General features: G+C 50.0%; 3 protein-coding genes across 3 annotated transcripts; 2 read left to right on the forward strand and 1 right to left on the reverse strand.

Annotated features, from left to right (window-relative positions):
* Positions 1-165: 165 nt before the first annotated feature.
* Positions 166-16241, forward strand: MTF1 (metal regulatory transcription factor 1). Its single transcript, XM_083511463.1, has 11 exons — positions 166-355; positions 1242-1702; positions 4627-4865; positions 5981-6112; positions 6914-6987; positions 7422-7555; positions 8594-8671; positions 8943-9045; positions 9592-10103; positions 10290-10353; positions 11630-16241. Exons 2-11 carry the CDS (start codon positions 1292-1294, stop codon positions 12118-12120), a joined length of 2238 nt encoding a protein of 745 aa, XP_083367589.1. The 5' UTR covers positions 166-355; positions 1242-1291; the 3' UTR covers positions 12121-16241.
* Positions 16242-17570: 1329 nt separating this feature from the next.
* On the forward strand, positions 17571-20905 carry YRDC (yrdC N6-threonylcarbamoyltransferase domain containing). Its single transcript, XM_083511520.1, has 5 exons — positions 17571-18141; positions 18517-18631; positions 19494-19613; positions 19865-20007; positions 20318-20905. The coding sequence occupies exons 1-5, from the start codon at positions 17762-17764 to the stop codon at positions 20412-20414; spliced, it is 855 nt and encodes a 284-aa protein (XP_083367646.1). The 5' UTR covers positions 17571-17761; the 3' UTR covers positions 20415-20905.
* Positions 20906-21318: 413 nt separating this feature from the next.
* Positions 21319-25408, reverse strand: MANEAL (mannosidase endo-alpha like). Its single transcript, XM_083511496.1, has 4 exons — positions 24817-25408; positions 23722-23831; positions 23105-23181; positions 21319-22555 (listed from the first exon to the last, which is right to left on the reverse strand). The coding sequence occupies exons 1-4, from the start codon at positions 25295-25297 to the stop codon at positions 21919-21921; spliced, it is 1305 nt and encodes a 434-aa protein (XP_083367622.1). The 5' UTR covers positions 25298-25408; the 3' UTR covers positions 21319-21918.
* Positions 25409-25779: the final 371 nt, after the last annotated feature.

The following is a 25779-nucleotide window of genomic DNA, read 5'->3' on the forward strand; positions in this document are numbered from 1 at the left end:
GATTCACAACAGCCCTGCAATGAAGACGCGCCTCGCCGACGCTCCAACTCCTCGCGGGTTTGAAGGCATCCGTCCCTCCCGAGTAGACACCGCCGACGCACCGCTCTAGCCTCTCTCCATCTGTGGTAGGAGGGGGCGTGGCCGGAAGAGGTGCTTTCCCGGCCTGCCCCGCGCTGCTCGGAAGCGGAAGCGCGAATGTCTGAGGAAATCTCGGGCGGACGGACCGAGCGAGCCGAGCGGACTGACGGGCGGGCGAGCGAGCGAGCGAGTGCTGGCGCTCGGGCTGCGCGTGGCAGCCGGGCAGGCGCCATGGCACTGACACGGGCCGGGCTGGGCCTGGAGCTGGACGCGGCCGGTGAGATGCGCGCGGGGCGGACAGGCGGCCCTGGAGCGAAGCGAGCCTGGAGCTCGGGCTGCCCCGAGGCTGGCCTTGTCCTCCTCCTCCCTGTCAGAAAGCCGCCCTCACGCGGCGACTCGTGGGTCACTGTCGGGGGTGGCGGCTAAGCGGGGCCGCGAATTCCTTTCCCCCACCGGGCGCGGCGGCAGCTCCTTGGGATTGTCGAAGCGGAGCTTGTTGGGGCGACAGAGCCCTCCTTCGGCTGAGCCTCTTTTCAGCCGCCGCCGCCGCCTCCTCCTGCTGCTGCGACTCTTTCAGTATTGGGGCAATTAGTCAGCCAGCCTGGTGACCGAAAGAGTGACCCACATAATGTAGCCTTTCGGCTAGGACATTTGCAGAATTTTACAAGCAGTCGATGTATATACACGCATATCGTTGGCTTGTCTCCTTCAAAAGCCAGAAGGCGCCATGCAAAACCCAGCAAGTCTCCAATGCTAGGGCGGGGGGGGGGCGGGAAAAGAGGGAGAAGTAAGACTTTAAAGATGCATGTTTTTTGTAACATTAGCACGACACATTTTGACTCAAGTGAGCCTTCTGCAGGGAGTTATCTGTAGAAAATATAAGGGTGCTGGCTTCACTGCACTTTAAAAACCTGTGTATCTGAAGAAGTGTGCATGCACACGAAAGCTCATACCAAGAAGCTCATACCAAGAACTAACTTAGTTGGTCTTTAAGGTGCTACTGGAAGGAATTTTTTTATTTAAAAACCTTGTAAAGCACGAAGAACTGAAGCAACTATGTGCAATAAAGGAATCCTAAGACAGTAAATTGGGTGTCAAATGTAGTACTACTTACTGAATGTTCATGAGTTCTGACTGCTCTGTTCTACGTGATCTTTTCACAGGTGAGCTGTCTTATGTTCATTCTGTGACCCTTCTGGAATGCCACTAAACCATGGGGGAAAACAGTCCTGAGAATGTCATCTATTACAAAGTGGAGGAAGATGACTTGGCCCAGGATGATAAACTGTTGTGGTTTGTGGACAAGAATGGCCTTGTCCCATCCTCATCCAGGACAGTGTATGACAGAACAACAGTCCTCATTGAACAAGACCGAGGGCCATTGGAGGACGAGGAGGATGAAGGGCAGTGTGGGGATCACTTGCCTTTTCTACCTGATGGTCACGAGGACAGATTTCCTTTGATAGCTGACCATGAAGGAATGTCCCAGGGTTATGTTCAGCACATTATTTCTCCGGATCAGATTCATCTGACGATCAATCCTGGCTCAACTCCTATGCCACGAAACATTGAAGGAGCCACCCTTACTTTGCAGTCAGAGTGCCCTGAGACGAAACTGAAAGAAGTAAGTAGCAGACTCTAATCTAATCCTGCTCCTCTATCGGGAGGCCTGTCATATGACTGGATGGAAGCCTGTATTGCTTTTTGTGTTGCATTTAAAACTCACGGGGTCAGTTCTGGAAAAGTCATCATCCAAAAACGCCCAAGAAAACAAATTTCCTGATTCTGTAGTGTTTGGCCTTTTCCCATACTTGTGTAAGAGAGGCCATGCCTAAGCTGATCCTGGATGCTTTCACATGTTGCTTTTCAAGTCAGGTTTATATAATACAAAAATGCACTGTTCCAAGTATCCAAGTATCTTTAGGAAAAGGGTGAGCAGAGCTTCTCAGATTTTGGGGGTGAGAGAGAGTAGTGGTTTCCCTTATATAGCAGGCATATAGACTTGCCTACTTTCCATACTAAGCAGTGCATGGTTGAAGGGAAGCTTTTGCTACTTTTTCATGCTATACACCCTGCCTTGGGAATTTTCACAATAGTAGAACATTATCGCTAGGGCTGTGTGTGCTATGTGTGATTTTTTAAATAAACGTTTCTGCACTGGGATAGAAAAACAAAAATCTATGACCAATATACATTATTCAGGTTTGTGCTGAGTGCCACATCCTGTAATAATGTATAGTCAACACTGTGCATAGGTGAGACAGAACAGACAATAACGGAGAGAAGCTCCGAACTGTCTGAGTTTTGATTTATGGATTAGCAGGAGGGTGTATGCTTTAGAGAGGCAGCTAAGAGATACTTCTTGACTTAAATCTTGGAATCACTCACAAAATAATGAAGAGGGCCTTTAGTTTTTGGAGTGATGATAATGAACAAAATTCCTCAAGCTTTATTTTTTATGAATTAATCTATCTTGAATTTAAGGGTGTTTTATTTTTATTTGTTCAATTTATAAACAAGCAAGCACATACATTGAAACTGGCTTAAGATTTAAAAAACAGAAAAATCCTATTTTTAAAAGGCAGGATTTAAACGTTACACCCACTCAAAGCCACAGATAATTAAGAGCCAAAGTCCTAGCGAAAAAGAATTGTTTTTGCCTGACATTTAAATCAGTTATCATACATCCAGTTAAGGGAACCACCCATTAATGGTGCGTCAGTCTTATCTGAATTGTGCTTCGGTTTATTGGCTCTCATCAAGACCATTACCAAGGCAAGACATTGGTTCAGCACATCCACTGCTGTACCCACAAATGTAAAGGAGAAGTAGAACTTCTCTTATAAGGAAATAGATTGAAACTTTGCACAAACAGAATCCTGAGAAAGTGGGCTTAGCAGATTGTTTCTGTAGGTTGCAGTTTTAAACCTGCAGATCTTAAAGTTGCTCTTTTGGTTTCAATATGACGGCCACAGTTTGGTTTGACGACTTCAGCCGTATATAAGCCCAGTACTTCTGCAGATTTAGAGAAGGGCTGAAAGTTCATTTGATATACCTTTTGCCTTCTCAAAAAAAATTAGGAATATTGAGACTGACTTAACTTCAGGTGTAATAGATTAACTATCTCTTTCTGCTGCTCTTATGGAGGACAAAATCCGCCAGGAGCTTCTAGTCTATTGCCTTATGTTCAGATGATTATTGAAAGCAGCTGCTTGGGAAACGATGGAAGAAGAATACATATTTGTGTATGTCTGATAATTACAGAAGGGGCAGCATTTAATAACTTATTCTGAAGGAAAACTACTGTTCACATATGATTATGACAGGGCCTTCTCCATGCTGGTAGACTCCCAACTCCCATGTCACCCCTGGCCATTGAGCAGGCTGGCTGCTGGAAATTATAGTCCAGCACACAGGTGTTCTCCACCCACCCCCGTGTGAATAATACTTTGTTTAGTTGTAAATTAACATAACTTAGAAGTCACTGTTTGGGAAATATATGAATTAGTATCAATGGGAAACTTGATTTGATGCATATGCCCCTTTGTCAGAGTCCCATGTGCTTCCATGTGGCACAGAAGAGTGGTGTGCACAATTAATTGCACATTCTGTTGCCAACCAACTCAGACCTGCACATGGAGAACAAGCACACCCTGTGCCAAAGGGAGCTTCCTTTGCAAGTTGTGCTGCTCACTGCTTTGGGAACCTGGCCAGAACTACAAAGTCTGGTCATCAACCCCACAGCTGGCAATGGGAGTACAGGAGCAGCACATGGCAACCTTGGCAAAAAACTAAGTTAAGCCACTGAAATTAGTAATGTTGCATCAGTTGCCAAAAAAGGTCTCTGACCCTTCAGGTATCCAGAAAGATTACATTCTGCGGTTGTGCCTGTTTGTAAGTGGCACCAAACTGGGCAAAGTCTGAAGAGCTGAATAAAATATCTGAGCCTAAAGCACCGGCGACAATCCAGGGTCCATTGAGAAAGGGACAACAGTGGCGGCAGCAGGGTCTTTTCTCCTTGGAAACAGCACAGTCCACAAGGGAGTGATAGCAGCTCAACCAGAAGGAGTAGCAGCAACATCTGTGAAGAGGGAGTTGGGGAGTGCTTTGCAGGGAATTGGGGGATGCACTTCTCTGCCTTAGGCCTCTCAAAACTAGGCAGGAATCTCTAGTCTCTCTTGTAATAATTTTAACCATCTGCAACCATTTCAGGAGTCTTTTTAGGTTCCAAAATTTTGCATGTGCAAACCCACAGGCTACATAATCCCTTATGTTCATTTGTTTTCTTCTTATAACTAGCTTTCCTTTTCTTTCTTATTTTTGATACATTTTGCATGCTTTCTTTTTTTACCTGTAGAGGGAACATCTTTAAAACCTTCCCCTACCTACAGGGTCTTTTTTTTTTTTTTTTTGCAGCCAGTATTCATGATGGGCCTTTGGCCTGATCTAGCAGAGCTGTTTTTATGGCAACTCTTGAAGTTAACAGTGGAACCCTTTATGATTCTTTGATCAAGAATGGAAACTTAAAGTACATCATGTTTCTGGCAGGTGAAGCGTTACCAGTGCACATTTGAGGGCTGCCCTCGGACCTACAGCACCGCAGGTAACCTGCGCACCCACCAGAAGACACACCGCGGGGAGTACACTTTTGTGTGCAACCAAGAAGGGTGTGGAAAGGCCTTCCTAACATCCTATAGTCTCAAAATCCATGTTCGAGTCCACACCAAGGAGAAACCTTTTGAGTGTGATGTCCAGGGTTGTGAAAAAGCCTTCAATACACTGTACAGGTAAGAGCAGGAGCATTTCCTCCTCTGTCTCTCAAGACAGTGCCTTATTATACACACACAAATGAAATGTCAAAGATGTAACCACAATGTTAAGCCCAAGGGCAACTAAGTTGTGGCTCTCCCAATGTTGTTGGACCTCCAACTCCAAGTAAACCCCAGCATGGCCAAAGTTCAGGGATGATGAGAGTTGTAGCCTAGCAACATCCAGAGAGGGACCTACAAGTTAGCCACCCATGCATTAAGTGAAACATCTTTCATGGGGGAAATACTATTTTCCTTGCAGAAATCTCTCTCTCTCTCTCTCACACACACACACCAGTTCTTGTTAGCTCCTCCGAAGTTTATTTCTCAAAATCTAGTTTCCAATTGAGAGGCTGCTGTTCTAAGCTGCCTGCAAGGGTTTTGGAGAGGAGTCTACTTGACTGCTAGGAAGGTGCTTGGACTACTGCAATGCACTCTATGTGGGGCTACCTTTGAAGGTGACCTGGAAACTGCAATTAATCCAGAATGTGGCAGCTAGAATGGTGACTGGGAGTGGCCGCCAGGAACACATAACACCGGTCCTGAGAGATCTGTATTGGCTCCCAGTACGTTTCTCAGCACAATTCAAAGTGTTGGTGCTGACCTTTAAAGCCCTAAACGGCTTCAGTCCTGTATATCTGAAGGAGCGTCTTCACCCCCATCGTTCAGCCCAGACACTGAGGTCCAATGCCGAGGGCCTTCTAGTGGTTCCCTCATTGCGAGAAGTGAGGTTACAGGGAACCAGGCAGAGGGCCTTCTCGGTAGTGGCACCCGCCCTGTGGAACACCCTCCCATCAGATGTCAAGGAAATAAGCAGCTATCCTGTTTTTAAAAGATATCTGAAGGCAGCCCTGTTTAGGGAAGTTTTTAATATTTAATGCTGTATTGTTTTTAACACTCAATTGGGAGCCGCCCAGAGTGGCTGGGGAAACTCAGCCAGATGGGCGGGGCATAAATAATAAATTATTATTATTATTATTAGCCGATTTTGCTTCTCGGATAGAAGCTGCTGTTTCCCTGTGCCTCTCTTGTTGGTGAGGCTCAGTTCAGAAGAAAGAGGCCTGTGGTAATGGAGCCCACTTCTTTCCTTGTAGGTTAAAAGCCCATCAGAGGCTTCACACGGGAAAAACATTTAACTGTGAATCAGAGGGTTGCAGCAAGTACTTCACCACACTCAGTGACCTGCGGAAACACATTCGGACCCACACCGGAGAGAAGCCATTCAGGTGAGCCACCTGGCTGAAGGCCCTAATGAATCCTGGGTCCTTTGTCAAGCCTTCTGCTGTAGAACAGGCCTGGTTTCTCCTAGCTTCCTGTCTGGCCCTACATGGGGGGTTTGGACTCTTACTCTTGAGCCACATGGCTTTTGACTCCTCTCTGGCCTGCAAAGTGTTGGTATGGAGGCTTTCTTGCCCTGGGTCCACCTCTAGTGAATGTCCTGTGTGTCTGGCAGGACCGATATAGCCTTTCAAATACATCATCATTCACCTAGTATTTTTGTTGCCCTGTGGTTGTAATCCACATGTGGGGAACTGGTGGCCCTCTAGATGTTGTTGGACTCCCACTTCCACCAGTCCCAGCTTGTGTTGCCAAGGTCAGGTGAGGAGAATTGTAATGTAATGTAACAACACCTGGGGGTCCCCACGACTTTGCTGCTTAGGAGGGAGAATTTCAGCAGCAGTCCCAGTACTGCAGCAGTGGGAGAAGTCACAGGTGCAGGGTTTTCTCTCATTGCAGGTCCTCAAAGGCCCAGGAGCCCTGCCCCATGCTGATGGTGCCCTGGTCAACCACTGAGCTCCATCTCAGTGGGATTGTGAGACTGCATTGGCGGATGTTCTGCTTGCTCTCTTTAAGTCTTCCCTAAGTTATAATCCCATGCTCAAGAGCAGGGCTTCCCTTCTGCAGAACTTTCCACTACCCTGTGTGCAGATTAATGCATGGCCTGAGGCTGCTGGGAAGCAAGAGGTGTGATTGGAACTGGTTTCTGCATGAATCTCCTTGCTGATTTCTCCATCCCTCTCCTGTAGGTGTGATCATGATGGCTGTGGAAAAGCCTTTGCTGCAAGCCACCACCTGAAGACGCATGTCAGGACCCACACCGGTAAGGCTGGGTCTATTGAATCTCTTTCCTGCTTCCTTAATGCTACGCAGCTGCAGCCTAGATGTGGCCTCATGGAGAAGATGTTTGGCGCAGCTTGCCTGATAGGTCTGAGTGGTTAGATGATGCTGACTCAAAATAAAAGGCCAGTTAAAAGTTTAATAAACTCAACCTTGCTGAAAGCAGCCCAGGATATCTTGGGAAGGAGAAGGGCGCACTTTATGAGGTGACAGTCAGGCCACATTATTTTGTGTTGAAGCCTGCTACATCAGGATCTTGTACAATGGGCTCCTGGGCACCCCTTACCCCTTACACACACTGAGCATGGGAGTGTGATTTAGTCTCTGGCTCAGTATTAGCGATCCTGGAGCTGCTGAGCAACAAGGAACCCAGAGGGTGTTGGATGTGTACAAATCCATAGATTTTTGCCATTGTAGGTGAAAGACCTTTCTTCTGTCCCAGTGATGGCTGCGAGAAGACTTTCAGCACACAATATAGCCTCAAGAGTCACATGAAGGGACATGAGAAGGGGCCCTCCTATGCTATGCTGTCCAACAACAGCATCTCTGAGGTGGGTGCCTTTTTCTCAGAGAAAATGTCGTTATTGGTGCACTAGATAGCATGGTGTGCCTTGGTGAGTGCCTGTCAGTATCCAGATCTCTTGTGGAAATCCATCTCCTTTGGGACCTTTGCAGGTGAAATTACACATGCATGCAGAAAGGTAATCTGCTTTTTCACACAGTGCATCGTGCTGTGGAACTCTGCCACTCAAAGAGATTGATGGCTCGATATGAGCAACACTGTCTAGATCTGTAAAATATGTTTATATGCTAATGCTATAATCGTAATGCTGGTGTTCTTGTTCTTATGGAAGGCTAAAGATGAGCCTAGTTAGATGTGTAATGGATTTCAGGAATGCTGATTTATTAGGTTCAGAGAAATGCTAGATAGGGAAACTGAATATAAACGCAGACTAGAGAAACTGATGGGGGAAAGTAGCCCAAGAAGGGTTAGAATTCCTGAAAAAGGAGCGGAATCACAAAAAATCCCAGTGAGACAGAGAAATGGGAAACCTCTAAGAAAATGAATGCTTCTGCACAACAATCTTTGTAAGGAGTTCAAAAAAAATGAAAAGGCATGTCTAAGAAATCGGAGGGGCAGGTCGTCAAAGATGGGCACAGATAAGTAGCTCAGACTTGTAGGGACAGTGTCAGAAAAGCCCCTGTCTGTGATCCCAGAGAGTCACTGTTAGCCACATAGACAGTGCTATTGAACAAGGGCCTGGCTCAGTACAAGGCAGTTTCCTCTTTTCCTGTGTCATCCCAACAGCCATAGTGAGAGCCTTTGTGAATCCTTGGAGATAAATGGCATTTGTTGTAGTTTCCTTCTGCTACCAGCTGCCTTTCTCAGTTAGTGATCTGTGACATTTCACATAAAATTGTTAAAGAAAAAGATAGAAAATGTATTTGGGCCTAAGTCTCTGATCACCCTCACTGTTGATAAGTCAAGGACTGGTGCACTTGAAGAGACTGGCATTGTGGGGCTATAACCAAGCTCATAGTTGCAACTGCTGCATTGCTTAATGTAGGCTTCCTCTCCACCTCTGCAGGATACAAACCACTCACTCTGTCTCAGTGACTTGAGCCTCATGTCCACAGATTCAGAACTGCGGGATAATTCAAATCCAGTAAGTATCACTTCTGACAGCACAGTGGACAATGTGGGTCATAGAAGCAGCCTTCTGCCATTTTTTAAAGAGCTCACCTTCCGCCATTCCTGTGGTGGACTTCTGTGGTGTGGCTGGAAGCAAGCAGGCTTCTTGTATCTCCCTGAGCCAGGTGATGATTCAGGGATGTCTGTTCTGAGCAATGCAGCCTGAGTGTATTGGTGGCCTCGCCACCAGGCTCATCCACAGACCAGCTGACTTTGCTTGCCTCACTGCTCCCTCCTTTCCCCAGATGCATGGACAAGACCTGAGTACAATCTCACCAGCAAGCATTTTTGAGTCCATGTTCCAGAGTCCGGAGCCTCCTGTAAATCAGGAAGACGCTCAGCACACAGGTACAAGTCTGCATCTTCTCTTTCATTTTTTCCATAGATCATTATTAATCTTGGACAGCACAGAGAATTTAGTGAACTGCCCCAAAAGCTTAACAAGTGGAGGCCTTGGTAGGCTTTTGGTGTCAGGTGTGCAGGGGTGTTTGGTTGGTGGGAATTATACGTGCTGCATCATACTATAATTCACGAGAGCAAAGCTAATGAAGAAAAACACTCTCTGGTAGCCCTGGGTGGGAGAAGAAAGGCCCAAAGGGGATCAGCCTGTTTGAGGAAGCCTGAGATGGACTGCATTGAATAAAAATGCAGTGACTATATAACGTTTGCTGTCTGTGGCTTCCACGAGTCTCACCAGAGCTCAGACAGCAAGAGCAGTGTATGGCCAGTGAGGCCTCCCTTTTGCAAATGCCATGGGCCTTCTTGATATAAAAGCTGATGCTGTTTCTGCCTGGGCTACCATCCAGACGTGTCATGGCCACAGCTGGGATCCTGCATGAAGTGCTTTTCAGGATCCTACTAAAGCTTTCTCACCATATGCTTCTCTTTTGGCAGACGCCTTGGTTAAAGATTTTGGTGGTGATGCAGACCCAGCCCCTGCTGCCCAGCCACCCCTTGGAGAAGCTGCTCCTTTGTCTCTGCCACTTGTTCTTCAGCTTGGCATCTCTGAGCCTTCTCCCCCAGCACTGCTTCCTGCCTCCACTGGCACTCAGCAAGCAGCCTACGGAACCCCTGCCGCTGTCCTCCAGTCTCCAGAAGTGCCTGCTCCTAATAGCACACTCTTTGCACCCAACCCCCAGGACTTCCTACAGCACATTCAGGCATCTCCACAGCCTGTTGGGAATCCCCCTGTCCCAGCAGCAGCACCGAGTGTTGCTGAGGTCCTCCCCAGTGGGGTTCAGACTGTGCCTGTTGGAGGGAACTCTGTGCTGGCTGGCAGCCCAACCATCACCATCACCCCATCACAAAGTGCAGCCATTCTGCAGTCCAGCATTGTCATGGGAGAGCAAAACCTCCAGTGGATTTTGAATGGTGCCAGCAGGACCTCCCAGAACCAAGAACAAATGGTGAGTGACCTGAATCCCATGCTTTAGCCCAGAACGGGTTATGAAGAGGGATTGAGGGCTCCAGCAGGTGGGGTAGAGCTGGCACTGCCCTGTTTCCAGAGTGGGCTGGGGTACTAATATACTGTTTGTTGATTTCTGGACTTGGCCCTTGCATTCAAAAGTCTTTTTTCTTTCCTTATGCCAAAGCCACAGGCTCCAGTGCTGGAGAAGGTCTTCTTTACCACTGCCCTTCCTGTTGCTGGTAATGCAGGTAAGTGACACATCCAGGGATGACAGTCTTCCCTTTCATCACTGACACAAGGACAGATGCTGAATGGGTTGGAGCTTGTGTAATGTCAGGCAGGCAAGTGGGGCTGGGAGGGGGCCGTTGAGGAACTTGCCATTAGCTTTCTTCTTTGGGGTGTATTAGCACTCAGTGAGGGATAAATCCTCATCCCAGGGCATTTGCTTCCCTCCGCTTCTCTCAGTGAGTGAAATCAAAGGAAATACATCACCTTCCCATGTATTTGACCTGTGTGCGTCCCTCTGTCATATTATTTCAAATTTATTTATTCTTCATGAATAAATTGTATAAATTCCAAAGGGAGCCCAGCCCAGCTCACAAGAATAAAATGACATAAAAACATTGTTAGCATTGTTGAAATATTACAGAAAGCAAATAAAACCAGCCATGTACAAGCTTCATAAAACTGTTGGCCAAATGCCTGGATAAATAAAATAGTTCTATGTTTCCTGAATGCAAGTAAAGGGGTGGGGGGCTTCCTGATTTCCCTTGGGAGGGAGTTCCATAGCTGTGGAGGTGCCACCAAAAATTCCCTGTGTCTCAGGTGCCTGTCCTTTGCACTGCTACTCCTAGTGAGGGGCCTCTTTCCCCAGATCACTGGATGGCACTGGTGAGGCCACTCTTCAAGTTACTTGGTTCTATATATTCATATTAACCCCTTAAATTGGGCCTAGTGGCTTATGCAGTGGCCTGAGGAGTGAGATGATACAATCTCTTGCCATACTGTACAATAGCTAGGTGGCACAGCAGTCAGTCAACCTGGAAGAAAAATTGTGAGAGCACCTTTTAGCTATGAGTGACTGGGCCATGTGAACTTTAACCCCAGGTTATGGACTAACAGTTGAGCCAAAGAGAATGATTCATTCCTCTCTGAGCAGAAAATGGTTACTGGGTGACACAACCCTGCAGCCAGGTCGGCTGCTAGAGAATCTGTGTCACCCTGTTTGGTTTCTGATTCCTCCAGTTTTGTTCCATCACCTGAGCTTCTTGTTGCCTCAGCCTCAGGCCAGGAATAGGCATACTTGATCCCAGCAGCACCCAAGCTTTGCACCTGGTGTCAGGCATGCAGAGGGAGAGAGGGAATGTGGGGGAATCATGTCGTGAGAACAGGCTGGCAGCAGTGGTGGGTGGCAAAACGTGCAGTTCTTCCCATTGGCATTTCTGTTGGGAAGCCCTGAGCGGTACAGATGGACAGGCGCAGGGGAGTGCTGGTGCCTCTGAACTGACTGTTGTTTGTCCCCAGGGAGCTCTGTGCAGCAGATTGGCCTGAGTGTGCCCGTGATCATCATCAAGCAGGAGGAAGCCTGTCAGTGCCAGTGTGCCTGCCGGGACTCAGCCAAGGACAAAGCCAGCAGCAAGAAGCAGAACTGCTCCTCACAGGGCTCCAAGGCATCAGGGGAGCCTCCTGCGGCAGCACCAGCGCCTCCACCTCAACCCTTTCCCATCAACTTGGCTGCCAGCACCTCCTCTGCTGCTGCTGCTGCTGCTGCTGTTGGTGCCACCACCACCCTATCTTCCACGTTGCCTCCTTGCGAGCAAAGCACTCTGGCAGGGAACCCCTCAGACTCACAGAACCACTCCCTAAGTGCCATGGATGTCTCAGACTTCCTCTCTCTCCAGAGCCCCGAGGCTTCCGCCTCCGCCTCCTCCCCACTGATTCCAATTGAAGCCCTGCTACAAGGGGAGGAGGAGCTTGCCCTGGGCGGAGGCCGTGGTGGCAGCTTCCTCAAGTGAAAAGGCGAAGGCAGTCCTGTCTCTTTATTACGTTGGCTTGTTGTGACATGAACCCAAGCATCACTCTGAGCGAGTTTTGAGGGCCGGCTGCTCTCTGGTTGCACCTTGCCAGGGGCACGGGAGGTTCTAGTTACAGCTCCTTGGGGGTGCCTTTACTACTAAGTGTGCACTATTATGGGGGGAGGGGGAGAGAGAAGAAATGTTTGTTTGTTTGTGAGGGAGGGAGGAGCAAGACTGTGAGGCGATCTCTTGTTGTAGAGGCAGCTGCACTTTGGCAAAGTGGTGGACGGGGAGACTCGAGTGCTGAAATGCAGGCCAGGCACATCATCATCATCTTCATCATCTCTCCAGAGTTTGCACATGTAACTCAGTCGGCTTGCTCCAGAGTAGGGGCCCTGTGGTTCCCACATCTTTTGACAGATTACCTGCTTGGAAGGGCGAGTGCTGCTGCCTCTTTCCAGGTGGGCTGCTTGGGGGTTTGCACAAGTTCAGGGGCTGAGAGGATTTGCACTGATGCAGCTTGATCAGAAACAGTCACCCAGCACAGCAGCTTCTGGGGCTGAAAACGCCCCTGTGGAAGCTTGTCAGGCCTTTGAAAAGGTGGGTTGGCAGAGGTGCCTGTAGAAGACTCAGCTAGTGAGGAGGGGCTGCTTCTTCCACTTAGGACCCACCCAGCTAGTTCTGGCAAAGCCCATTCCCTGAATGTCTCATGGCTGCGTCATGTCACGAAAGTGCTGGTGCTAAGCTGGCCAGTCCTCCCAACCCTCCAGTCCCCAACCCAGGTTTCCTCTTCGCTGTTCAGCCTTCCCAGTCCCGCCCTCAGCCTGTGCATTGGAAGGGGCATCCTTTCTTCTAACTTACTCAGGGTAAAATCCTAACACAGACTGCCCCTCCCTCTCCAAAAGCCTCTAAGGTTTCAGTGTCGCCTCGGAAATGTTTTATTTATATGCCATTGTTACTTTTAAAAAATAGATGCCATTCATAGTGTTCTGTTTGGTAGCCAGCCTCCTTGTGTTCTAAGGGAGACTTCATTCATCATGTAGGCAGAATATTTGCCTGGCAGACAGCGGCTGTGGGGTGATGGCAGGCTGGACAGGAACACCAACAGGAGTTGCGGAGGAGAAGGGACTTGAGTGTGTGTTTGTCTAGCTTCAGTGACAAGCTACCTCTGCTAAAATCCCCTCTTCTCCACAACTGTTGAAAGTGTGTGAGCAGCCCACCTGGCCACCCAGCCTGAAGGGCAGGCTTAGGTGTGTTGATGGGTAGCAGAAGGATCATCTGCTCTCAAGCATCCCCTAGGCAGTAGCAGGGCAGAGACTGTCCTTGGGCTGGAGATCTTTTGGCTGCAACAGTTGGTTGGCCTGCTGCCTCTTGGCCATAGGGCATAGGCGATTGCTTGTCCTAGAACTCTAGGTGTGGCGGGATTTGGTACTCTTTGCAGGGCTTCTCACTTTAGCAAACAGCTGGGGACTTGGGTGAGCAGAGCCTGGAGAGCTGCCTGTGACAGCAGCCTGTCCTGTCTTGCAGGCCGCTTTAGGCAAACTTTGTCTGGCACTGCTGCCCTGCTTGGGTGTCTCTGGGAGGGCTGCACACGGTGGTGGAGAACAGGACAGCCCTTGGGGTTCTGTTCCTTTATTTATTTATTGTGTTGTTGTTGTTGTTGTTGTCGTTGTTGTTAAATTGACCATACAGACTGGAGCCTTTTGAATCCCTCTCCTCCTCTTCCTGTGCTGATGAGGGTTGCAGAGCCCAAGGTACCCCATATTCAGGCGTGGGGAGGGTGCCAGGCTGGGCAGTCAAGAACTGGGCTTTGCACAGTTCAACCCCTGGGCTGCTGACCGTCTGTGACTTCCAGGCCTGCAGGGAGGCTCAGGGTTGGGTGGCTTGGTCAGGCGAAGGAACCAGGGAGCAACTGAGGACTTATTTCTGACCCCTATAAAGACCCTACTGGGGGTGGAGTCTGCTGCATTTGCTGGAAGCTGCTGCTGCTGCTGCTGGAGTCTAGAGAAGGAAACATTTTGCTGGGGCTCCTCCAATGACACTAACATGCTGGGCTCTAAAATGCACTTTAGTTCTCTTTAAACTGACTGCTGCAATTTTCTTTTGTAAATAACTTTTCACAAAGTTATTAGGGTTCTTTCCCTCCTTTACCCCCTCTGAGTAAAAGTTAAATGTGGTTACGCAAAAAGAGCACTTAACCTCTGTGCAATATGTGTAGCTAGGCGTGGCGTCCTCGTACGCTCTGTGTGTGCGTCCAATGCGTGTCCATGTGCGTGCGTGTGAGATTAACAGAATTGATGTGGGAACTGGCTAAGCTGTGTGCTCTGCCTTCTTCAGACTTATGCATGTTTTAAGCAAATGTCCAGTCTATGCAAAACTTCCACTAGGAGCCTGAACTGAATGGAATCAGGTTGGGTCACTCACTCATTCCGAGGTGACTTTGGTTACAGTTGGATACATTCATAGGGTCGCAGCTGCCATCCTTGTCTTCTGAATGCCCCAGAGAGGGAAGTGGAGGGCAGGGAGGCAGATGCAAGCCGTCCTTACATTGGCATGCAGCACCTTCTAGGGTGGATGTCACATTCCTGCCTTACTGCACTGCAAGGGTCTCTACTGCAAAACTGGAAAAACCCTTCATTTCCCCAAAAGGAGTAGTATTTTCCTCTGGCACCTTCTCCAAGCACATTGCTAGTGATTGATCTGTAGAAGTGAGCTATTCAAAATGCTAAAGGTGCCAACGAGAGAACCTACTCTTGAGAAATAAGAGACACAGAAGGAGGCAGCTGCATTGCCTACTAGCTACCCTCTGCAAAACCACAAAAGGAAAAGCTTATTCTTTTTAACATTACACTCTCTGGATTTTTCTTTTTTTTATCAGAGTATTATTTCTCCTTTATGTCTTTTAGAAACTGTGTCTCCAGTTTTGGGTTTTTGTTGTTTAAATAAGCATCCCGTGTAGCTGGGTTGAGGGCTGACCTTTCAGCTTTTTCCATCTTACACTGTTTCATTTGGAGGTTTGGACTCTGGTTCTGCACTGAGAAATGCCAAGGAAACTGGATATTTAGGGTGTGTGTGTGTGTGTGTGTGTGTGTGTGTGTGTGTGTGTGTGTCTGTTTGTGGAAACGGTGTGTAGCCCACACTGTCTTCTTAGTCGTATGCATGCTGGCCAAAAATGGTTTCTATGCAGTGGACACTTTCAAGGAAATGCAGTTTCTACTTTCCTTAACAAATGAGTGTTTTGGCTTTTTGTTCCCCTCATATGAACTTCACTGGTAAAGCCCAGGGATATATTTTAATTTTTCTTCTTCTGCAATCTGTTCATAGAAATGGCTCATTCCTTTGCTCTGCAGTGTTGTGTCTTTCCAAATGCTCTTTTTTTGTGGGGAAATGGGAAGGAGCTGCCATTCATTCTGGCAGAGACAGAAGTTAAGGTTCCTGGGGTACCTGAGAGAGGGTTTAGGCTGCCTCTTTCCCAGTCACTGCGGGTAGGGAGATGTGACCATCTGCTAACACTGCATGTGTGAGATAGAGGTGGGGGGGGGGAGAGAAAAACCTTGCACAAGGGGGAATTTCAATCCCCTTTCCCATAACTGCCACCTTCCTACATGGTGTGTGGGCTTGTGCCCTAGAGTGGTGTAATTGGAGGCCCCCAAAGGCTCTCGGGTAACTTTTGCAAAGTGCCTTTCTGGGTCTCCCCTCCTAGCCCGGATTTCCTCCACAACAACACATGACATTGCTATGGCTCCATTCCAGAGCTATGCAAGGAGTGAAGCGGAGATCATTTGAAGTTGCCAGTTTCTCTCAGGAGTATGTGTTTTGTGTTTAAACAAATTTAATTTAACTGAAACATGGGAACAAATGTCCTTGCATTGAGTGATGTGAAGATGTTAGTTACAGGTACAGTACTTCCAAAGGAAGAGCCTCTCCAAAACCCCAGAAGCATAAACATGAATTTGTATTTTTGAAGAATGTAAAATGTGAAATAACCGTGTTTGCTTAACTGCTCCATTTTGTATAAAATTAATATTGTACTTTGAAATACCTGCAAGGAAGTGGAAATTAATTTTTTAATTGAAAGCAATATTAATACCACTGGGATCCTAATTAAATGCTTATTTAAATCTGGTGCTTTTGGAGGAATTATTTCTGGAGGTGATGGGAATTATTTTCAACAGGTTTTAGCTAAGTGACAGAGCACATACTTTGTATGCAGAAGGTCCCTGGTGTTCCCCGAGATTCTGAAGGCTTCCCCGAGATTCTGAAGACCTACTTAGACAATATTGAGCTAAATGGACCAAAAGTATGAATTGGGATAATGCAGCTGCTTGTGTTTCGATGTACTGGAGAAGGCAAGAATGCAGTGCTCCAGTCTGCCTGAGCTGAAGTTTAGGAGGAAGTGGTAGCTGGAGATTTAATCCAATAATTAGCTGACCCAAGACCCAGAAGAGTGACATTGCCCCAAGTGAGGTATTCCATCTTTAGTTTGTGGACAAGGTTAGTGCATCCACAATGCCCCATGCCCTGGAAAGCTGCTGACTGGGCTACTGTAATGCATTGTAGAGGGCTTCTCCCACAGGCACCTGACTGACAATTGTGGGAAGAGGATGCTGGACTAGATGGGCTCTTAATTTTCACTGTGTGTCCTGCGAGGGAAAACCTGATCAGTCGATGAGACAGGGTGGAGCCTTCTCTGTGGTGGCGCCCCATTGAGAGAATGCTGCCTCTCCCTCCTGGTTGACTAGTGCTGAGGAGGAACCTGGAGGGTGGGGGCGCCTTGCCCAAGCACTAGGATGAGCCCAAGGGGGCAAACGCTTCTCGCATCTGCCTCGGTTGCTGCTTGTTTATGGTGCTTGGCTGCTCTCTCCTTTGGACACTTCTAATTATATTAATAACTTTGTATTAATATTAATAATATTAATAATAGTACTTATATTCTTAGCACCTACTAATAATAATAGTTAATAATCACAACTGCAAATGTTGGTGTGTTAGGCTGCGACCAAGCATCCTCCACCTTTTATTCATAGCAACTATTATGTTACTAATTACAACGGCCGCTTGCGGCGCGTGTGTGTCTCAGACGGTTCCACGTCTCCTCCTCCCCCCCCCCCCCGTCTAGGATGGCGCGTGTGGGGAGGGGTCCTGCCTCCGCCGCCCCCCAACCCAGTCCGGTTCTCGGAGCTCCCCCGGCTAGCAGGGGAAGAAAGCAACTGCGCAGCCGCAGAGTGGCGAGCCCCTTAGCACGCCTCGGGCAACGAGACACATAGGCGGAGTCTGCCCCCTGGGAAAGCCAAGGCGAGGTCAGTCTACCACTTCGCATGTCTATGGTCTGCAATTGGCGTCCGGGGGCTCACGCAGAGCCTAAACTTCCTGTAAGGAGCGGAAGCAGTGCTTGCCCGGGACTCTCTAGGGCTATCGCCTCTCTCGGCTTTGTCCTGGGCGGCGCCGCCACTCCTTCCACCCCAATAGCCGGCGCCGGGCAGAAGTTGCGTCATGGCAGCGGCTTGCGGCACAGGAAGTGTCGTCCCCGTGCGAGGCGCGGGTGTAGGGGATCGGCGAAGCGTAGAGCGTCGTAGTGTTCGCTTGACTGGCTGAGCCGGCCGCTGGCCGGAGAGGGGCTCATTCGCCTTTCCTTCTGCGCATGTACAGAGCGCCTCTGCTGCTCGGTCTGAGGCTCCGGCGTTGCTCCTTCTCCTCGTCCTTCCCGGTCAGACCTTGGCGCGGCGGCGGGGCTGCTGCTTCTGAGGAGGGCGCACCTTCCGCTCCTGGACTGCCGGCCATGGCGAGGGTCCCCCTGCCGGTACCTCTGCCGGCTTCCGGGCCGGACCGTCAGTCGGCGCTGTTGGCGGCGGCGTCCGCGCTGCGCGAGGGCGGCCTGGTGGCGCTGCCCACCGACACGGTCTACGGCGTGGCCTGCCTGGCGCAGGACTCGCGGGCGCTGGGGGCCGTTTACCGCCTGAAGGGCCGCGCCGCCAGTAAGCCCCTCGCTATCTGCCTCGCCGACGTCGAGCACGTCTACAGGTGCGGCGGGGTCGGCGAAGGAGGTGGGGGTCTTGCAATGGGGGGGGTGGCCCTCCCTCCGCCTCTCCTCCTCATCCTTCGGCGAAGCAGGGAGTCGGTGGATAGGGCCCCCGGCCGCTTCTGCCCCTTCCAGGAAGGCAGAAACCCAGCAAGCCTTTGGCATTGAGGTGTATCAGCTGATTAATCCTTTTATTTCCAGTGGCGTTTGAAGTTAAAAAAACACAGGTGCTGATTTTATTTCCTTCAGAGTAAATAACGAGCGCCTCCAGTCAAGTATTAGTCTGATAGCCCACCCCTTTGTTTTGCTGCTTGCCTTTGGCTGCGTGGCAGAGGTTGGGCTCACCTTGTGCATACTTTCTCCTTCCCCTTTTGTAGGTACTGTAACGTTTGCGTGCCTGACAAGCTGCTGCAGGAACTCCTTCCTGGGCCAGTGACGCTGGTCCTGGAGCGCTCAGATACCCTCAACAAAGACTTGAACCCCTTCACCCCAGTGAGTCTTGGCTAGCAAGTTCTATAGAGACCCTTTTACCTTTTGGAGAGCTCCCACTTTCCCAATAGGGTGCTTACCAGTTGGGTGTTGGGTGTGCTCTTAGGTTGACATCAGAGTGGACCTTCCTCCATTCCAGGCTAAAAGGCAAATCTGATTGATTGGGAATATTAGTGGAGATTTTAATTTTCCTCGGGATTATTTTTTAAAAGCTATTGCCGGACTGCAAGTCTCAAGCTAAGCATGGCTACTTCTTTTCCTGTTTTAGTTTCACTTAGTTATGTGGCCTGGGAGGGGTGGCTGCATTCTGAGATGGGTGGGATAAAGGTGCAACAGATTCCTACTTCCTGTCCTATTCAAATGAGCAGGGGTGTATGTGGGTTGTTCTCACAGTGCAGAGTGGGGAAATCTCCATACCAACCTGCCCACAAGATCTGCTAGGGATGCTCTTCATGACCTGGTGGTAGTAGTGGAGGCCTGACTACTTAGGATTTTCTCTGTGTCTGTGCATTAGGAAATTCGTTGGTCCCCCTTTCTGTTGCCTAGCTTTTTTATATTCTTATTCCAGCAGGCATTTAATTTAGTGTGTTAAGGGGTTTCCTGTGTTTTGGTAGATGAACTTATTTGCTACACCTGCCCTCAGGTTTTTTTTTTACTGAATTTAACTTGTGTTGGACTTCACTGTAAGCTATCCTGAATGCTGTTGTGCAGTGGAAAGTGGGGCATATACTGTATATGTATGCATGCTTTCATATACATGCATGTATAAATATCCTGCCTTTTAAAACTATATATACATAAAAGCTAAAAGTAAGTAGTGGTACTCATTCATCTCTTCCTCTCCCCCACCCCGCTTTTGTCACAGTTAGTTGGTGTCCGCATCCCCAGTCACTGGTTCATCAGGGAGCTGGCCAGGGAGTGTGCTGGCCCTCTGGCCTTAACAAGCGCAAACATCAGTCAGGGGGCGAGCTCCCTCACAGTCACGGTAAGGGCTGCTTGAAACCTGTAGGACGGGATGATAATGGAAGCCTGGGTGGCTCTCTTGTCCCCAGGGAAGGGCATTATGTTCCATTTTGTTTTAATTGGCTTGCTCCTCTCAGAGGGTAAAGCCACTGTGTGTTTAAGCAGGAGCTTATGGTACCCTTTTCTCTGTGGTTGTTGGCTATTAGCATCTTGTGGTGCACACGGGCTCAGGAGCCTGCTGAGCTCTTATGCTCTTCTTCTTTTATATTTCAGGAGTTCCAAGAGCTCTGGCCTCACTTGTCACTTGTAATTGATGGGGGCCCCACTGGGGACATCCATAGACCAGAGTCCCGTCTAGGCTCTACCGTGATTGACCTTTCTGTTCCTGGCAAGTTCAAGATTATCCGGGGAGGATGGTAAGCCTCACACAGCCTCCTCTCCACCTGAGTGGCATTTGTAGGCTGCAGAGTTGTCTTCCTCTGAATAGGATGGAACTATTTAGCCCCAGGACAGTGGTCCTTGGGGTGTGTGTGGTGGTGGTCCTAAAGGAGGCAGGCTCCTCCTGCAAATGATTCCCAGAAGCACACCTGCTTACTCCTGCAGGTGGAGTGCCTTGTGAATTGGGTCAAACCCACGGATGATGCTAAATTAGCCTTCAAGAATATTAAGCTGCAAACAATGCAGGTTTTGTCCCTGGCATCTTACTCCTTATTTTCTTTTCTGCAGTGCACTTATTCAGACCGTTGAGATCCTGGCAGTCAAGTATGGCCTGACAGCTGAGCTGCCTATATGTGGTCAACTCACACAGTCTCTGGGCAAGTAGATGGTGTGTGACATATCAGGAAGCTGTTTGCAAGAGCCTTGTCCTGGAAAGTATAACTCTGCCCTTCTTGGGTGCAAAGGGAGCCTCCCCTCCTTTCCCAGTTGACTTCTGTGACTCCAGAAGGATCTGGCCCTGCTGGGGGCGAAGTATTTTCTCCTTCCTGGCATTTCCTTTCGGATTTAGGGAGGGGCACACACTTCTGTGCCCAAGTATCCCTCCCTTTTAGGAAGTCTGTCCTCTCTATCCCTTGAACACTTAGCCTGGAGGGGTTGAAGCATTTGAACAAGACAGTGCAGCTGACAATCATGGAGTGTATAGAAAAGCAGGAAGATGCATTTTGAGGGGCCCTGGTAGGTGGAGCTTGCCTGTGACCAGCGGGGACCAAACTGCCTTGAACCCAGCTCTACTGAAAACAGAGACCAGACCAGCCACTGACGGGCAAGCAACAGGCTGCGTTTTTGACCAATATCATTAAAATGGAAACCTAGTGCGTGTTGGCCTCCATGTTCTTTAGTATGCGGAGGGTGGGGAATTCTAAGACTGGGGGGAAATTACCTATTGAAGGGTGACATGCAGTATTGATAATCCTAGTGGTGTAGGATTAATGGTAAAATGAGAATCTAGCTTATTTTCCCCATGCAACCACTGTAGAGTTCACTTAGTAACTTTGCCTGAACTGCAGGCATGGGGCCCAAACAGCACACTTGCTCGTCTTTCCAGCCCAGCCCCCAAACTATTCATAGGTTGGAGTACAGTACAACTCACTCCGCAAAGTCTGCAACAAGCTATTAAGGAGAAGTCTCCATTTGAAGCAAACGGCAAAACTCCACGTCCCATTAGGTCACTGGGGCATCACCTTTTCTGTTCTTGCTGCCTGTCTTGAAGGAATAAATGCCAACACCAGTGAGGTTCTTGTTTTATTGCAAGACTGGGTGCATTTCTGATCATTGGAATTCCAAAGACATAATACAGCATGTGGTTTCTGAGAACTTTCCTGCATACACAAATTGTCTAGGTTTTGTTTTTTTAATAAGGGTAGGGCTCCATCAGGTTATGTTTGCTGGGAGCAGCAACAGGGTAGAGGTCTAAGTAGCAGTGGCAGCAGAGAAGGAATAAATATCCCTGGAACTGAATAGCAACAGGGATGTGCTGTTTAGTTTAGCACCTCCTGCAGAACTCAGATTTGAAATGAATTGTCCTCTTGGCTTGCAGCAGGCAAAGAGATTTATTCTTTTAAGGAAAGCTGAGGGCTTGGAGTGAGGAGGATTGCAAGAGCACTAGCCCAACTATATCTGGGGAGTTTTGCACAGTCATATATCGGCGTGCTGCCCTGCAGGAGCACAGCAAACCTCTCAAGAGGTATTTCAACATGAAACGCAGCTCACCCCTCTTCACCCAGGTTCCAGAAACTTACAGCTCTGAGAGCAGCTTCTTCCACCTGAATGGCTACCAGCTTCTCTCTGGGTCTCTTCATGCCCAGGAGAATCAACCCTTCACAGCTTGCTCACATGAGCCACTGCTCTTTCTCTTTGCTGTAGTGCTCTGCCCACCTACGGGTTAGTTCCAGGTACATGTCCGGCTGGTGGGGCAAATAGTCCAAGTAGAGCCGGGTCAGGGTCTTCTTGGGTGTGGCCTTCTCGATCTGGGTGCCTTCGTGCCATTCATTGAAGGACGTGATGGAGACTATCTCTGGGCGCACCATGAGGGCGGCCTGCAGGGCCGTCTCGTAGTACTTGCCGTTTACCCTGTTCCGTGTGTTGTGGTTGTTCCAGGGGCGGATGCTGGTGTCGATGTAACCAGGGCCCACGCTGGGGATGAAGAGGAGGTTGTTGGAGTCACAGAAGGCCTTGATGGCTTTCCAGTTCTGGTGGGAGGAGCCGTAAGAGAAGCCGTTGGAGGCAAAGTAGGTGTAGAGCCCATCGTAGCCGGCAGAGAGGATGTCGTGCTTGTGCCCCTCCTCCACCAGCAGGGCGATGAAGACAGCGTCATAGGGGGTGTTGCGGAGAGAGTGGGAGCCGGAAGGGGTGAGCAGGTTTGCCCATGCTTCGGGTGGCGTAAGGTACGAGTCATAAATATAAAATAAAGGCAGCCTCCGGCCCGTGCTGGTCTTGTATCTGTAGAAAGCATCATGTGTTCCATACCTGCCAAGATAATAGGCTGTTTAATGCCCCACATTTGGCCTTATAAGTCCACAAGCAGCCTAGAGAAACTTGGTCCTGCTCTTAGCAGAGAAGGCAAGTTGCCTGGTTTCCCCCCGCTCTGAATGTTGCATCAGTACCCTCTTCGCTTCCAGTTTCTCTGATTCTCTGTCTGCCAACAGATACCCAGTGAAAGCTGAGCTCCAGCACTGGGGTCCTTTGACAGGGAGACTGAGCAAAGAGCCCCCTTCTCCCCCTTCCAGCCAGCCCAGCAGCCTGACCACATCACCAGTATCTGAAGGTTTTTAGGTTTTCTTATGAGGGCCATTTTTCTCCAGCCAAAAGAGCAGATTGCCACAAATTCAATAAGTAGCATTTAAAACTTACAGTTTAAACACTCTTTATTTATTAAATAAGCAACGCTCATCTTCAGCCCTGAGTTCTTGGGTTTCACACAAGCAAAAGTGGCCCTTTGTTCTACGCAAGCCTCTCAAGGGTAGGAATGGCCTCTCCTATCTTTTTAACCCTTTGCTTTCTGAGTACTGTACTTACTTGTCTATGATATATTTCACATTGCTGTGCAGAGTGTTGTCGTCGCGCCCTTTATATGGCTGTATGTGGAAGGTGACCTGCAGAAAAGGAACATGGGGCAGCAGCAGTTGTGCAGCACCCCCAGCCACACAGTCAGTGGACAGCAGCAACTGCAGGAGTAATCTCCCACCCCTGCTCCCACCCACATTAGTCCTATCCCTTCACCACAACAGTTAAAAGTTGTTAAAGGAAGGTGGTGGACTCTCCTTCACTGGAGGTTTTTAAACAGAAGTTGGACAGCCACGTGCCATGTAAGATTCATTCTTTCCCTCCATTTTTGTTCCTTCTTATGTATCAAAATCAGTTTTGGGGGTGGAGAGAGAAGAGACTGAACTGTCACAGGCAGGCATGGCTCTGTAATACTATTTTTATTCCCTGAACTTCCAGATTACCCCACCCCATTACAAGGCTTCAAGCAGGGAGAAGCTAACCAGTTAACAGCGACCCCCTGTAGTTCCCCTTTGCACTGTGGATGACTGCTCATGAGTGGAACCCCCACCAACCCTGGCTGCCACATAGTTGGAAGCAGCTGTCATAAAACTCGCCTAATAGCCCCAAGCAGTGGCAACAACAGGCACCTGGATTGCGTATCTGTGTGCGGCGTCCAATATGAAGGGCACCAGGCTCTCAGAAGGCTCACCGTTGTCATCTGCTAGGCCAGGGGGGTACCAGGACAGAACCATGACTCCTGCAGAGACAGAGAAGATTGTGCCCACCCGCAGGAGTAGAGACTGCCTTCAACATCTGGCTGCTTTACAATCTGAAGATGATGATGCCCCCCTTAAATATGGATGTTGAAAGCCTGCTAGGCCAAAAAGATAGTCAAAACCATTGCACCTACCACCCCCCAGAGAACTAACCTGCCCCTTCTTCACTTGATGCATAGAAACTATGTAACTCCCTCCCACAGGATGCAGTGATGGCCACCAGGCTTTAAAAGAGGTTGAGACAAATTCAGGGAGAAGGTTATTGATTGCTAACCATGGAGACTATGCTCTGCCATCACAGCTGGAGGCAAGCAATGCTTGTGTATAGCTGTAGTCCTGTATAGCAGTTGCCCCCGAATCCTGCTTGCAGTTTCCCACAGGCATATGATTGGCTCTTGTGAGAACAGGATGTTTGGCTCTGACTAGGTAGGCTCTCTTTCCTGACCCCTTGTTCCGTGCCTGCCAATAGCAAGACGTCTGGCCTCTGCAGCAAAAGTGGTGATGGGGGAGGAGCTGTCCAGGACAAGGCAGTGCTGAAATTTCATCTGAGGTCCAGATGCTGAAATTTCAGACTTCAGCCTCTCGGGGTTGCCTGGAAACCCCAGAGGGAAAAAAAGAAAGGTCTTTGGCTTTGGATGCCGCTAGCGCAGATGTGGCATTTCCAACCCCCCACCTCCCACCCGCCAAAGCTAGACGAGTTGCTGGCAGGGGAGGCTGTTATCCTTTGAGCAGCATCTCTGGGCTTCCCCTCTGTGATATGAGGGATATTTTGCGGCCTTGGATGCTCCCAGAGACTTCAGCAGCCGCTGATTCAAGAGGCGACGAGGGGCTTTATGGGGCAGCTTCTGAGCGGGGGTCGGGGTCTCGATCGCCCTCGCCAGCGCGGCCAGTCTGCCACCCCTCCCCCGGCCTCCTTCCTCTCCGCACCCCTACCCCGCGGTGGGTTGGGGACGCGCCCTCACTGACCGATGGCGGCGGCGCGGAGCTGGCGCATGTGCTCCTCCAGGACTGCCGGGTCGCGGGAGCTGTAGGGCCCGAGGGCCGGGTAGAAGCTGGCTCCGATGTCCTCGGGGGGGCTGTGGCGGCCTTTCGGGTAGCTGGCCGAGATTTTGGGGTCCCAGTGGGGCACCATCACGTGGTCCCAGTGGAGGTAGCGGCTGTCGAAGCGCGGCGTCCCGTACCACGTGTAGTAGAAGACGTGCAGCGAGGAGGAGACGGACGGGGCGTCCCGGTCGGGTGGGTGCTGCGCCCCGTCCGGGGGCGCGGGGGAGTCGGCTGGGGCGGGGGCCTCCTTGGCCTCTTTCTCCTCGGGCCAGGGCCCCGGGAAGCGGCGGCGCCGGGGGTCGTCGGGTGGGGGCTTGAGGGTGCGCAGCGCCAGGAGGGCGCCCAGGACGAAGAGCGCGCAGAGGAAGAGCGCCAGGCAGGCGCGGCGGCGCAGGCGCACCATCCCGGCCCCGAGCCCCAGCTGACGCCGGCCCGGGCGGGCAGCCTCCCCGCTAACGGCCCAGGCGAGGCGCCGGCGCGGCACTTGGGCCCGTCTGCCTCCCGCCCTGCCCTCCCAGGCGGAAGAGCCCAACGGGCGGCAGGCTGGGCGACGCGCACTCTTTCCCCCGCTCCCGGTCGTTGGATGGTACGGTCCATGCATAGGGGCGGGGGGAAGAGGCCGGCATTAACCTCTCATTGTCCAGCCAGACTGCGCTGGGCCTGGGTCAAGGCACGGAAGCTCCTATTCCAGGCACGGGCGTCTTTTCTCATGAAAGGATGGGCAGGGAGCCCGAGGGAGAGGACCGGGCAGGCGGCGAGCCACGAAAAGAAGGGCTGATGGCAGTTGTTGTAGCGATGACCGAAATGCTGAACAGAGAGCTCCCCAGCACCAGGAAGGGTACCCATTAGAACTGTATAAGCTATATTCGGTTGCTGTGCCAAGCC

The sequence above is a fragment of the Podarcis liolepis genome (assembly GCF_965112155.1).
Source record: "Podarcis liolepis genome assembly, chromosome: 7".
NCBI classification, from domain to species: domain Eukaryota; kingdom Metazoa; phylum Chordata; class Lepidosauria; order Squamata; family Lacertidae; genus Podarcis; species Podarcis liolepis.

Bases quoted from the DNA above. Each gene is read 5' to 3' on its own strand.
- MTF1 (XM_083511463.1), top strand. From the start codon at position 1,292: ATGGGGGAAAACAGTCCTGAGAATGTCATCTATTACAAAGTGGAGGAA. The intron at 1,703-4,626 runs GTAAGTAGCAGA...TGTTTCTGGCAG, and splicing joins CTGAGACGAAACTGAAAGAA to GTGAAGCGTTACCAGTGCAC. The intron at 8,672-8,942 runs GTAAGTATCACT...TCCTTTCCCCAG, and splicing joins TGCGGGATAATTCAAATCCA to ATGCATGGACAAGACCTGAG.
- YRDC (XM_083511520.1), top strand. From the start codon at position 17,762: ATGTACAGAGCGCCTCTGCTGCTCGGTCTGAGGCTCCGGCGTTGCTCC. The intron at 18,632-19,493 runs GTGAGTCTTGGC...CTTTTGTCACAG, and splicing joins ACTTGAACCCCTTCACCCCA to TTAGTTGGTGTCCGCATCCC. The intron at 19,614-19,864 runs GTAAGGGCTGCT...TTTATATTTCAG, and splicing joins CGAGCTCCCTCACAGTCACG to GAGTTCCAAGAGCTCTGGCC.
- MANEAL (XM_083511496.1), bottom strand. From the start codon at position 25,297: ATGGTGCGCCTGCGCCGCCGCGCCTGCCTGGCGCTCTTCCTCTGCGCG. The intron at 23,832-24,816 runs GTCAGTGAGGGC...CTGTCTCTGCAG, and splicing joins GCTCCGCGCCGCCGCCATCG to GAGTCATGGTTCTGTCCTGG. The intron at 23,182-23,721 runs GTGCCTGTTGTT...CCTTTTCTGCAG, and splicing joins CACACAGATACGCAATCCAG to GTCACCTTCCACATACAGCC.